At 39.8% G+C, this 14,018-nt stretch overlaps 1 protein-coding gene across 2 annotated transcripts in view; it reads left to right on the forward strand.

Annotated features, from left to right (window-relative positions):
- Positions 1-14,018, forward strand: part of FES (FES proto-oncogene, tyrosine kinase) — a 1,834,337-nt gene that overhangs the window by 1,234,305 nt on the left and 586,014 nt on the right. For both annotated transcript variants that reach the window (XM_044078263.1, XM_044078264.1), the window contains exon 6: positions 1,859-2,042. In XM_044078263.1, coding sequence (XP_043934198.1) covers positions 1,859-2,042 — 184 coding nt within the window. The remainder of the gene's footprint in view (positions 1-1,858; positions 2,043-14,018) is intronic.

Below are 14,018 nucleotides of genomic sequence, written 5' to 3' on the forward strand. Positions count from 1 at the left end.
ATAAATTAAATTAGCCAGTTAGAAATACTTCTGGAATATGTACATGTAAAGGTAATATGAAAAAGCCCAATGCTTCTTTTATTTCTTCATCTTAACTTAAGAAGGCTTAATTTTAGTCATATTTCCTGGTGAATAGAAGGACAGGTGCTGCCATGTACAGAACTCTTGCTAAAAGCATAGACCTGTCTAATAGCTTGCCTTTGGTCTTGGCCAGGTCATGTGATAAGATCTGTAGATATAAACATCCGAAGAGCTAGAAGGGCAGTATCTGTAAGGGAATCCTTCAAGGAAATATTATTTTGCAGAGTGGATACGAGGGCTGTCACATGCCTAGAGATAGTGATTGAGCATATCTCAGCAGAAGCATTCGTGGTTATCTGGCATAGACTGAGGAAAGGACTGGTTAGGGATAAGGCAAAGATAGGTGCATAGGGGTTGCTACATCCATAAGTGCTCTCTCAGTTTATAAATACCTTGCGACCCACCTCAAAGGCCAATTGAGATACACAGGAACCAACTGAAAAACAAGTTACAAAACTTTAAAAAAAGTCCTTATTGAGGACAAAAGTGCTTAACTGCTTTACATCTCCGTGTCATTTTTAAGTCTTAGTTAATAAACATGTTTTTTTGGTTGGTTCCTGTGTGTCTCGATTGGTCTTTGAGGTGGGTCGCAAGGTAATTGTATATTGGTCACCTTTCATTTCTTCCCTGGTTTCCTTGTTTCTATCAGTTTATATATATATATATATATATATATATATATATATACTCATACATTGAGTATGAATATATATATATATATATATATATATATATATATATACTCATACATTGAAGGTTTTGAGGAACAGGTAGTACGTGGGATGAATCCCATACATGATTACTTTGTGTCTATAAGAAAAAGCACATTCCCTTAGTTGAGGCACAAATCATGATAAAGAAAATATCTAAAGATAATAACATTACTAGTACAAGAAAATATGAGGTCCACATGTTCTCTTTTCTCTGATACATGCAGTCTCACACCTGTAACACCACAAGCTCCAAAGTAGTGAACTCAACAGCATGAAAAGGTGCTATTAGAATACTGATCTTTTAAGGTTCAACAGAAGTGTGCATGATAAACAGTACTATGCCACATATTAAATGTTGCATTTGAGAGGGTTTGAATTTGGGGTTTTGGATGACTTAAGAATTGGTCTTGGAATAAATACATTCAGGTTATGATTTGGTTAACCATAACCTTTAAAGAATAAATTTTACTGTCAGTAGTAAGGGTTATGCATTTTTGGGTTATATGCTTTTGAGGGTAAAAGTGGCATAAGTGTAATTTGTATGCTACCTAGCAAGGTTCATGTAGACTAAACAAGATTATAAACAATTTAATTCCACTGAGCCTTCTCCATTTGTCAAGGACAACACCTAACAAGTAACAGCTTACTGTATCTTACATTTTAGTTTAGCAGATTTGAATCTTAATAAATTTTCATTAAAGTGAAACTTTGGTTAACATGCGGCTGTCCCACTCAATGAGTTTTTTTTTCATGTTATCAGTAGTACAGTGATATATTTCTTATCAAAAGAGTATAATATTAGAGTCAAGGATGTACAGGCCACAAGTCTGGGTAGGTGCCAGTTTGCATTTATAAGCCTTCTGTGAAGTGACAGTAGAAAAATGCAGTATACCTGTTAACCATTGTCACATCTAGAGATGGCTATGCCTGTAGTCACCATACTGAGCACATACTGTTGTTAAAGAAAGATTGGATTAAAAAAGCAAAATGTTTCACTTTGAAATATTTGGAGAATTCATTAAAAAAGATAAACTAATATGCTGTATTTTTGTTTCATGATGCAGACAAAGACCGAGACAAGGCTAAAGACAAATATGTGAAAAGTACATTAAAATTACATGTGCTCCACAACCAGTATGTTCTGGCTCTGAAGGCAGCAGAACACCACCACTCTTACCATTACCAGCTAACAGTGCCGACACTGCACAGCTCTCTCCAGAAGATTCATGAAGAGATGGTTCTTGTGTTGTAAGTACAGAGGCAAGCTCGGCTAGCCTCTTCCTTTGTTTTCTTAATCCTGGGGGATAGCAACAATTAGACTTAAATGAGTAGAATTTTGTTTGAGACCACATATTCTGGCCATCTTTTTTTTTTTCAAAACTTTAAACATTTAGAAACAATTTATGTCTATTCATGCTTATGTTGTTGCAAAATTAAATTGACTGGTACTGAAATTCCCACATTGTGAGAGTCATTGAATTAGAAGAGGTTTCATTCTCACTTCTGAATCTACTTCCAGAGATTAGTAGGTTGTGAATGTAATCTGCTCCCCAGTCAAACTACTTGGAGTCATATTCCAGTACTGACAGTTCAGAGAATCTGAAGGTGCTGCCCTTAAGATAGGACATTCAGCTGAAATCACAGTTTTGTGCTTTGCTGGTAGCCCAGACAGGGGTAAAGGATTCCATAGCACATCAGAAAGAGGTGGGCCACAGAAATGTTTGACTGAATGTTTTTATTAATTAGGACATTATTCTCAGTATTTATGAATTAAATATAAAACTGAAACTGAATGACACTATGATAATACATTATTTCATGGAACACAGCAACATTTTTCCAGTCTTTGCTTATGATCTAGCTTATATGATTTTCACCACTAAGTACAGCAGTCTTAAACCTCATCACAATTACTTTGATAATTTTTTGTGCAGTTTTATATACTTCACTACACTGCAAAAAAGTGTTATGTATTATTTTTGACATAACATATTTATATAGTGATACTTGATGGGATTGGGAATTATAGTTGGATTTATTCCTGTCTGGTATACTCAGGCCAGGATGGAGTAAATCCACAACCGAGCTCCCCCCCCCCACACCCGCAACAAGTATTATTACAAATTTTCCATTTTTGGTGCAAGTTGTATGAGGCATGAGCAGTAGTGTAGCTACGGGGAGAGCAGCCACCCTGGACAAAAAGTGCTAGGGAAAGCAGTTAGTATGCAGTGCAGTGCATTACCGGCTTTCAGAAAGGAATGATGTTTTAACATTTGTGGTCACAACCGAAGAGATTAGTGTTGTGTGTTTGGAATAAACAAGTTTAGCAGCTGCTTGCTGCTACAGTATAAAAGGAAATAGTTTTTTTTTTTCTTTAATAGTTGAAGTGCTTTAGCACACCATATGAGTCATAAACAGTAGCAACTGCTTACTACAAAAGCAGCAAGCAATTGCTCTTCTTTCCTTTTAAACTGTAGCATTGTTTATAACTGAAGCACTTTAGCATTCCATATGTTTGTGGCATACATTGTATTAACTGTATGCTACAAATCTGCTACACTATAAAAGGCAAGAAGAACATTTTTTGAAATAAATGAAGTGCTTTAGTGCTCTGTATGTTTGTAATATAAACTGCAGCAACTGCTTGCTACGGGGTAAAAGGGATGATGAGTGTTTTTTTAGAACTGAAGCTGCTTAGTGCTCCTTATGTGGCAAAAACTGTAGTAACATAACCACACTTTAAAAGAAAATAAGAGTTTCTTCTTCTCAATCCCACGGAACCTAGGACCTTTTTGTTTTTTTGCTTTTTTTGCTCAAGTTAGAGGTAGGGCAATACCAGATTGTCTAATGGGAATGGGTGCCAGAATTCTTAGCTACATATCTGGTCCCAAGCTTTCAAACATTTTTATAACAAGTCTCCTTCACAAAATGGTAGTATCTCAGATATTAGTGACATCTCCTTTAATGTTTTTCTTTTCGCTGATGTGAAATAGTAACTAGCTGGCACAGTTATTTTTTCACACAAGGTATAAGATCTTTGTTCCTTTGCAAAATAGTGTTATTTAATTGTAAAATATGTTTCTGCTTTTTGACTAATTTTGCAGCATCTTAAATTAGTTGATGTCAGTCTGCTTTCAGGTGCTCATTGAATGCATCTCTCTTGATCTTTATCATATTAACATCCGTTTTTAAATGAATTGGTAACTCATAGAAATGTTGTTTTATTTGATGTGACTTCTAGTCTTTTGAAACATGTTGAACTAAATTCTTTAGTGTACTTTCCCCATTAAAATGCTAGACTGACCAGTCAAGCCTATTAATTACTATTGAAGCTAATTGTCTTCAAAAACAGAACAAGCAAATATTGTTTCCTGAAGCATCCTGCTGCCAGTCTGCTTGAGTAATTGTGAGGACAGTGTACCATAGCCCTACGCAACTATATAGGTGGTTACGCATCTAAGGATCTGCATATTCATTCACAATTGTGCACTAATGTACTTCAGGGAAGATTGTCTGCTGTCACAGATTCTTAAGTGTTGTGGCTCACATTGCTGATTTAGACTTTTAACTGCAGTTCACTTTTTGATTTCTGATATTATTTTTAGATGTAGCCTGGTTACTCAGGATTGCAGAAACAGCGAGTAAAAAAGTTCTGCAATTCCTGTAATTGAAATACATGTTTTTGTGGCTTATGCATTTCAACTTCATTCTGAGTTATATACAGATGTATCAGAAGTAATGATAGAATAGCTTCCAATTCTGCTGTTCCTATCATTGAAGTAAGCACTTTTACAGGTTATATGTTTCAGCTTCATTTTGGAGTCATACTGTTTCAATGGGAGCAATAATAATAGAGCCTATTAAATACATGGATTAAAAAACAAAAGTATATGCCATGGTATAATTAACCATAATCAGTATTAACATGTACAGTTTACCAGTTGTACTGCATCAGTTTGAATTTAAGTTAAATGTTCATATGTAGTGTTTTCTCAGAATTTAAGCTAAATGTTTATATGTATTGTTTTCTCACTTTTCTTCTTTCCATGTCCTAGGTACCTTCTACATTCTCATTGCAGAATCACTTTCTAAAAGTACATATTTGTGCATTTCTTTCACACTTTATCATTTGTCTTTAAAAGAAAAACTCACATAATGCAACATGAGTGTTTTGAGACTGGAGAACACTGGAAATAAAGAAGTTTACCCTTACTTCAAGATTGTGTGATCTTGGATTTGTCATGTTTAAAAATTCCTGCAGAAACATTTCTGTTGGTGTTATTTGTGAAAGTCAGCATTTTGCCATTGTTACCTCATCAGTAGCGTATAAGGACAAAGTGCTGACTGTGACACAGGTGACCTGGGTTTGATTAGAGGTTTGGGCTCTTAATATTGCAGGCTGGGAGAATGGGTGTGCCCATCCTTGAGAGAAGGGGGTTGGTCCCAGACGGTCCTAGCAACATAGTCTTTGACATGATCTTTGCCAGAGGGAGAGGATGTAGTTACAAGGGTGGGGGCTGGTGCAGGAATAATGTGCATGAGACCCACTAAGTCACTGATGGTATTCCTTGTTGGCCATGAACAAAGGAGTATGACGCAAACTGATAGAGTGACGCAGATAGTCTCTACGGTGATGTACACGCTCGTATCACCACGCAAGGGAGGCATTAGGTTATTCTTATGGAATTCTGTCATTGCTGTGACACTAAGACCAACAAACATCTCAATATCTACCGAGGTGATGGCTTCTCCAGAAATCTCTCACCCTAGGGAATCTGAGGGAAGATTTTCCACTGCTAGGGAATGATTGGGCTTAAGTCCAGTAGGAGGGGTCATGATAATCAGCACGGGGGGGAAAGAACCTAAAAAAAAGTTCATTGTCAATTTTGCTTTCTTAATGTACTCAATTGTGGTTATAGCAATTTTGATTAATTGCTGTGAATCACCTTCTTGTGACATTACGCTTTAAGCTGACCTTCATAATCTACCATGTGTACTTTGCCAAGTAGCACCCCACATTTTTACAGGTATTTTTGTTATTGTTTAAAGCAGTCTATTAATAATATTGGGTATGTTAGTTAAAAAAAATAGATATGTTGGCTATGGTAGCATAAGATCATTGTATTTTACAAGTGTATAAATGATTTTGAAGCACAGGAAGGAGATGCTGCCAACCCCATATAATACACAGAAAATTCATAGGTGTGGAAATTTATACCAAATAGCTACCTTATCGAGGAATCCACAATGGCATGGCTGTTAGTTGTGTACCACTGTCACACAGTGGGCAGGGATATAAGTTCATAAATTCATAGGTTCATAGGTGTTTACTGGGCTAATGACCACAAGGGCCTTTTTAAGCCTAGCTATGCATCCCAAATCTCTGACAAGTTGGGATACCCTTGATAAGTGTTAGCATGGGCCTGGGAGATGAACCATTTACAGGTTACCTCTGTCCATCAGAGATATAGGTGCCAAACCAGGGATGAATTTCTGGTTTCCCATCCAGTTGTCCAAGTTGCACTTGAATTGAGTTAGGGAGGAACTGTGCTTCACATGGATTGGGAGCCTGTTCCATAGATGGGGTAGTCTCTGGGATACATACCTATCTCTCCAGCAGGTCCTATTTATATCACAGGCAAGGTTTAAGTCTTTAGAACGGGTAATACTGGTGCTGTTTTTTTGTGGATATGCAGGAGGTCCATCAGAGTGGAGTCTGACAATGCCCTGTATGCCAGGCATAGCTCTCCCCTCAAAAGCCTGTAGGAAACAGAATATAGGGATAGGGCCTTGAGGCAGTCTGCATAGGACATATTACTTATGCCCTGTATTCTTTTAGTGAGGAACATCTGTGGATGTTCCAGTTGTTAGATATGCCTGGTTAGGTATATACCAAAGTGGTCATTGTACTCAATGATAGGTCTGATAAATGCCGAATACAGTGGAACAATGACTTCCTTGGACTGAGATGCCATACCTTTGTTTATAAGTTGTGCAACATAGAGTGATTTCCTCACCACTGTAGACATGTGATGATCAAAGGTTAGATTACTCTCTATGTGTGTCCCTTAATCCCTGGCTACTGGATCAACTCTAAGGGGTGTGTTGTCAATATGTAGTTACCAGGGATGGATGACTTCCCAAAGGATACTATTATGCATTTCTTGGCATATAGTTTTAGTCCGTGGCTCTAACACCAGTTGTTTGTCAGTGTCAGCCCCTCCTGGAGAGCATTTGTGTCAGTGTGAGATTCAGTGACAGCACCTAATTTGCAATCATCTGCAAATTTAGTCAGCCAAAGACCATTGATATTGGCCTTGACTTCTGAGAAGTAAATGACAAAAAAGGAGCGGTCCAAGGACTGATCCTTGAGGGACTCCAGTTGTGAATGGCCTCCTTGTAGAGGTGGACTCCCCATTTCTAACTTCCTCGGTCCTGTCTGTGAGCCAGTTGGCTGTCCAACGGGTGATATATGGGTTTGTACCTAACCTCTTGAGTTTGTCAACAATACCTGAGTGGGGTGTTGTGTCAAATGCCTTGGCCAAGTCAAGGTAGGCAGTGTGAAGGACTTTGCCCTCATCCATTGCTTTGGTGACCTTCTCGAAGAAGTCCACCATATTGAGTATGCATGATCTGCCCTTGACAAAACCAAACTGGGTTGGGTCCAGTATCTGGAGGTTTACTATATCTCTGTTGATCATCTCCATGATAATTCTTTCCATGGCTTTACATATAAGACTAGTAAGACTTATGGGTTTGTATTCTCCAGGGTCTGTAAATGGCCCACCTTTGTGCAGAGGGATGATTGTTGCCTTTCTCCATTCATGAGGCACGAAGCCTGTTTGGAGGCTACAGTTAAATATTAGTTATGGATGGCCCTGATAGGTCATGTTTCATGGTATTTAGAATGTATCCTGGGATATTGTCTGTGCCCATTGATGCAGTGTTCTTGGTCTTAGAGAGAGCATTAAGGACCTGTTCCTAATGATAGTACAGGAGTTATATTTGATGATATTTCCTGAGGGAAGGTTGAGGGGGAGAGAAGGGTAAAGTTGAAGGTGAATTTATCAGCCAGGAGGTTTGCTATATCTTCGAGCTCAGTTTAGGTGGCTCTTTTTACAATGAGCTCTGGACACAATTGTGTATTGTCTTTGAGGTTGCGGACATAGCTAAAGAATGCTTTGTGGTTATCCTTGTTCTGGGAGGCTAAACTTACCACAAATTTGGCTTTGGTAGACTTTATTTGTCCTCTGAGTTGTTTGTTTAGTTTGACAAGAGTGCTTTGATCCTGCTGGGTGCTGATTTTTGCTATGATTTTCTTCCTCCTGTTATACAGCTGATTGATTTTGTGATTTCATCAGGGTGGCTTGTTTTTTTAGTTAGTTCTGTACTTCTTCCTGGTGGGTACAGCTGCCTCTATGCAGTCTATTAACATGCTTGTACAGGGTTTCTGTGAACAGTTCTGCATAGGCAGAAGTGTTCTTAGGGTTTATGGAGGCTTAAAATGTTGCCAGGTTCTCACTTAATAGCAGGAGGTTAGCCTTAGAATAGTTCCTGAATATTCCAGATTTAGCTGGGGGTCCAGGTTTTATTTTTACTTCAAAGGAGACTATTTTGTGGTCTGACCTTACCAAGGAAGGCATTACAGTAGGGGGTGTGCAGCAGTCTCCCATATTAGTGAGGACCAGATCCAGTATGGTTGCACCCCTGGTTGGTGTATTGAATACCTGGTCCAGGGAGTTTGTATTTACAAAATCCAGGAATCTCTGTGCATGTACATTTGTTGTCATATAGAATTCCCAGTTAATAGTCAGGTAATTAAAGTCACCCATGAATAAGGTATTGGGTTGGATGGTTAGTGTTTCTAATAAGTTTAAATACATAGTATGGGTTTCCTGGGTCATAGAGGGGGACCTATAACATGCAAGGAAGTGGTATTGGATTTTACCTATGGTGATTTGAACATGGATCAGCTCAAGTGCATTGTCCTTTTTGACCAGCCTTGAAAAAGAAGTTATGTCTTACCATAACGTTCCATCTCTGTTGTTCATCTTCATTCATTCGTTATTGATGGGGTGTCACTTCCATTTTCGGAACCGAGTCGGCCTTATACCAAGCTTGTGCTAGCCAAAAACCCTTGAGTTAAGCTTTACCCATAGTGCCCTTCTCCCAGTTACCGCAGATCGAGTTTAACCATGACAAGAAAAGCAGAGGCTATATCTGAGCAAGTACCTTTGAGTGGCATTGAACCCAGACAATCCCCCAGGAGCCTGTTAGGAGTGGGAAGGAGGGTGGGACGTAATGAATAAATGAAGATAAACAACACAGATGGAACATTATGGTAAGACATAACTTCTTTAACTGATATTGTTAATCTTCATTCATTCCTTACTAATGAGACAGAGTCCCTAGCTAGCTTATATGTCCTGGTGGCCCCTATGGAAGAATATTCCTGAGCACCATCGAATCAAAGGAAGCTCTTCCCCTGGAGACCAGATCCAGTTTGTAGTGAGAGATAACGGTATGGGGAGTAACCCATGTTGCAGCTGCATAGATATCATCCATGGATGCCCTTGAATGGAAAGCTATTGAAGTTGCCAAAGACCTAGTGGAATGTGCTTTGACTTTTGCCTGGTGTAGCATTTTTTGAACAATGATACACCAGGAGTACAAAATCCCTTAGCCATTTGGATAGAGTTACTTTAGAGAAAGCTTTCCCCAATTTTGGGCCTGAAAAGGATACAAACAATTGGTCTGATTTGCAGATTTCCTTTGTTCTGTCAAGATAAAATCTCAGTTGTCTATGTACATCCAAAAGGTGGAGGCAATATTCTCCTTTGTTCGAGAAGTTAGGAAAGAAAACTAGTAGGTCAATAGACTGGTTTACTGTGAAATCTGAAACAACTTTGGGTAGAAAAGAAGGGTTTGTCCGAAGTAATACTCTGTCCTTATGAAAGATTATATAAGGATGTTTAATACATAGGGCTGAAGCTCGAAAATACATCTAGCTGAGGTATTGGCCACTAGGAATAAGGACTTCCAGGATAAGAATTTGATATTGCAGGTAGTCGCAGGTTCAAAGGGGGATTGTGTTAAAGCTTGAAGAACTAACGTGAGACTCCATGGTTCAGTGGGTTCCTTAATGGGTAGTCTAATATGAGATATCCCTTTTAGGAAGGTTTTGCAAAGACGATGTGACATTAAAGAAGAGTCCTTGAAACCATTATGAAAGTTGGAGATGGCAGCTAAATGGACACGGATGGTTGATGTTGCAGCTCCTGCTTGGAAGAAATTTGACAAATAATCCAAAACTTATTAACTGGAGCTGAATAAGGGTCAAGTTTTCTTTGCTCGGACCATATTAAGAATCTTTTCCACTTACTACGGTAAAATTTTCTGGTGGATAGTTTATGCCAAGCCAGTATAATGTCATGGACTAGGAAGAAAGATTATTCTGCCTGGCAATTACTGGAAGTGGAGAAGCCAAGTTGTCAGCTTGAGATTAGTTATGTTTGGGTGAATCAACCCTTGGGGTGAGAGATCAGATCTGGAGTTGGATCCGGGATCCATGGTTTGTCTAACAGATGAGACCAAAGAAAGGGGAACCATACTTGGTGGGGCCAATAGGGTGCAATGAGGATCACTTTGGTTTTCAACTGGAGGGCTTTCTTCAGAATTTTTGGGATTAGGGGAAGAGGGGGATAAGTGTATAGAAGTCCCGTGGGCCAATCATGAATCAGAGCATCCCTCGGGGACTTCCCCTGCAGGGGGATCTGGGCAAAATAGTTTCTGCACTTGTAGTTTGTTGGGGAGGCGAAAAGATCGCAGCAAGGCTGGCCCCAATGTCTGAAGATTTTCACCGTTATGGTTAAGTTGAGGGACCACTCATGAGGCAGAAGGCTACATCTGCTCAATTTGTCTGCAATCACGTTGGAATCCCTGGGAATGTGAGTTGTGATCAGAAAGTAGTTGTAAGCTATCGCCCAGTGCCACACTGTCATGGACTGTCGATATAACGGGTAGGACTTGGTTCCCCCTTGTTTGTGGATATACCAGACAACTACCATGTTGTCTGATTGAATGGCAATTGTTCCAGATGGAAGGACAGAGCGAAATGCCTGCAATGCTAGAAGCACTGAGGATGGCGCTGTAGAAAAAAATCAGAACTGCTCCCAGAACCAGAGAAGTTACAGTCCAACCACGATCTTGAGAAATCCTCAGTTCAGACTGAACCAAAGGCCAAAGGGATGGCTCCAACACCACGGTGAAATCCACCATTGGGACCGTAGTCATGTGTACTGAAATAGATGTCGATTCCAGGGTCTTCAATGCCTGCTCCAAGGTCAAAGGAGTAGAGTAAGTTGGAGTCCTTGGAGAAGTACCCCGAACTCTCAATGGGAGGAGGGGTTTTGGATGGAGTAGTAATCCTTCTAGCTGTAAGCAACTGGTCAACAAGATGCACCAAGTCAAGTTCCGAGAGGCTCTTGGTTGATTTAGTGGATATTCCCAAGGAGGAGTGATGCCATTCTAGGAAGTGGATAAACTGTTGCCCCAGAAAGGGATCCACCTTCGGAGAATATTGGGTCCAAGGCTCCAACGGCACTGAAGTCTCGGTGGAGGCTTAAGTAAGCGAGGTCAATTTTTCTGGGCTAGAAAATGCTGTAGTCGGTGACGTGGTCAGTACCAAAGTTAAATCACTGCACGGCACCAAGGGAGGCAAAATTTGGAGATGCATTGTCGGTGCCATAGTACTTGGTGCTGAAATGGTAATCAGTGCCGATGGCACAACTTTAGTAAATGGTACTGTAGCAGGTACCATAGCAGTCATTTTTGATGCAGTAGTCACTTTTAAATGTTTAAACTTTGGTTCCTTTGATTTTTCACTGGGTGAAGATGGAACCAAGTGTGATCTCTTTTTATGAGATTTGCTTGGAGGGGATGAACCCTCAGGCACATAGACAGCCTCTGAAAAAGGCATTTTAAGAAGGCCTTTCAAAATAAGTTTTTTTCGTCTCTCATTGAGAGTTCTGGAACTGAATCCATGACAAATATCACAGGGAGGCTGGACAGATAAATGAGGTACATTCAGACAATACACACAAGTAGTGTGGAAATCAGAATTCGGCATTTTTCGGCCACACTGGTCACATTGTTTGAAGCCAGATGCTCCCTTCTTTTCTGACATGACTACAGAAATGTAGGATAGAGAAAGATTTTTTTTTTAAATGGAGAAAGAGAGGAAGGAGGGAAATACCAACATTGGTAATAAAGAAAATTACCACAATGGTAAGGGAGAGGAGATACCAACAATAGTATGAGAAGAAATACCTCAGAAAAAGGTAACAAAGAGCAGTAAAGGAAGTAAAAAGGGCTTGCCAAGAAAGAGGGTAAACTAGAAACTAACAAGAAAGTTGAAAAAGATTTTCAGAAAGTTAGAAAAATGTATTTAATTACCTAGGCTTAGTCGAGAGCTGGCTTGACATGGCTTTTTAGCAATGTGGCAAACGAGATCTAAGGTATCTGGGAGAAGGGCATTATGGGTAAAGCTTAGCTTGAGAGTTTTTGGCTAGCGTGAGCTTGGTATAAAGCTAACTTAGTTCCGAGGTCGGAACTGACACCCATCAGTAAGGAATGAATGAAAATTAACAACATCAGATATATATTTATTTTTGATGTAAATAGAGACACCTCCACCTTTAGTCTCTGCCTGTGAAGTAGCTGGCCTAAATGTGTGGAAGGCATTATAACCTTGCACTGTTGGTGTGCGCTCCCCATCTTTAAACCATGTCTCAGTGACCACACAGACATCAGCATTCTCTAGGGTAAAGAGAGCTTCTAGGGAATGGAGTTTTTTGTTTAGACCCCTAGCATTGAGCATTAATACCTTTAGCTTTTCTTGGTTTTGATTTGCTAAGTCGGAAGTACTTTCAGTTTGGCATTGCCTAAAAAAGGCACTATGGGGGAAGACAATGTTTTAGCTAATATTTGAAAGTTTAGAGGGGAGAGGGGCAGACCATTCCTGTTAAAGCAGCGTAGTCTGTTGACCATTTCCTTCCATGCTGACAAATTTTACACTCCCTTAGAATAACACCAGAAACTAAGCAATTATTAAATTTGTTCATCTTTTGTTCATGTTATGGCATCATCCTTGGAGAAGGTAAAATGCTGCTCAAGGCTAGGCTTATACCAATCTGAGACACATATTCCGAGATCTTCATGATGTCTCTCTTCATATAGTCCCAGTACGTTTCAAGTCATTTACTCCCACATGGACTATGACTGAGTCATATTGCTAATTGTGGCCCAATGACCTGACTGCATGCGTAACATGATGGATCATAGCCCCTGATAAGCAACTGACCTTAACTTTCTCCTTATTCATCCTGATGAGAGGGGCATCAGTGTGTCTCACGATGGAGTCTCCAATGACTATAATGTTGGATTGTGTGGTGACTTACCTTATGCGCATAGAGGTAGCAGTTCCATGAGATGTAGCTTTATGTGTTGATGTGGGTGTTGTTTTGAAAGAGCACCTTTGGGGCTGCTGAGGGTATTTGTTATGTGCACTTCATCTAGGAGGTCTTTATGGTTTAGGAAGGTTACATGTAAGTGCCTCAGCATATGCAGGTCTGTATGTCTGCTTTGAATTTGGTGTGATGGGTGCAGTGTGTGTACTACTGACAACCTTAATGACATTAGGAATACTTTTATGTGACAGCTCTTCCTCCAGTGACATTGTGTAAATACATCTCTCACATACCATATCAGTTTGTTTGAGAATTAACTGGTTATCAGTAAACATGAGGCAATTTCTGCATTGCCTCAGGATGCCCATATCCACCAAGCCAGTAACTGAGACAGTCAGAAAGTTCATATCCATTCAACAGCCCCTTTGTTATTGATTAGATAGTTGGAGTGAGAATATCAATCACCATCAGGAGTATCTGGTTTGGAACTATGTGGACAGTTCTTGGATACAAGGATGGAGCAACATTGTGCAGTCTATCCACATGGACCTTCCAGTAGTCCAGAGGACATCACCAGCATCTGTCAGTTAAATGGCAGCTGCATACATGAGCAGCTCCTGGACACTATGCCAGCACATGCCAAAGATGCCATTGCCTTTCTACACCATGCTGCTCACCAGGTAGGTTGCCATGTGTGCAGTTGACTGTGTGTCACATTCTAACACATGAATATAGCTCCTGTAGAACATTATATTTT

This window comes from Protopterus annectens, chromosome 7.part0 (genome assembly GCF_019279795.1).
Source record: "Protopterus annectens isolate FY-2018-M chromosome 7.part0, PAN1.0, whole genome shotgun sequence".
Taxonomy (NCBI): domain Eukaryota; kingdom Metazoa; phylum Chordata; order Ceratodontiformes; family Protopteridae; genus Protopterus; species Protopterus annectens.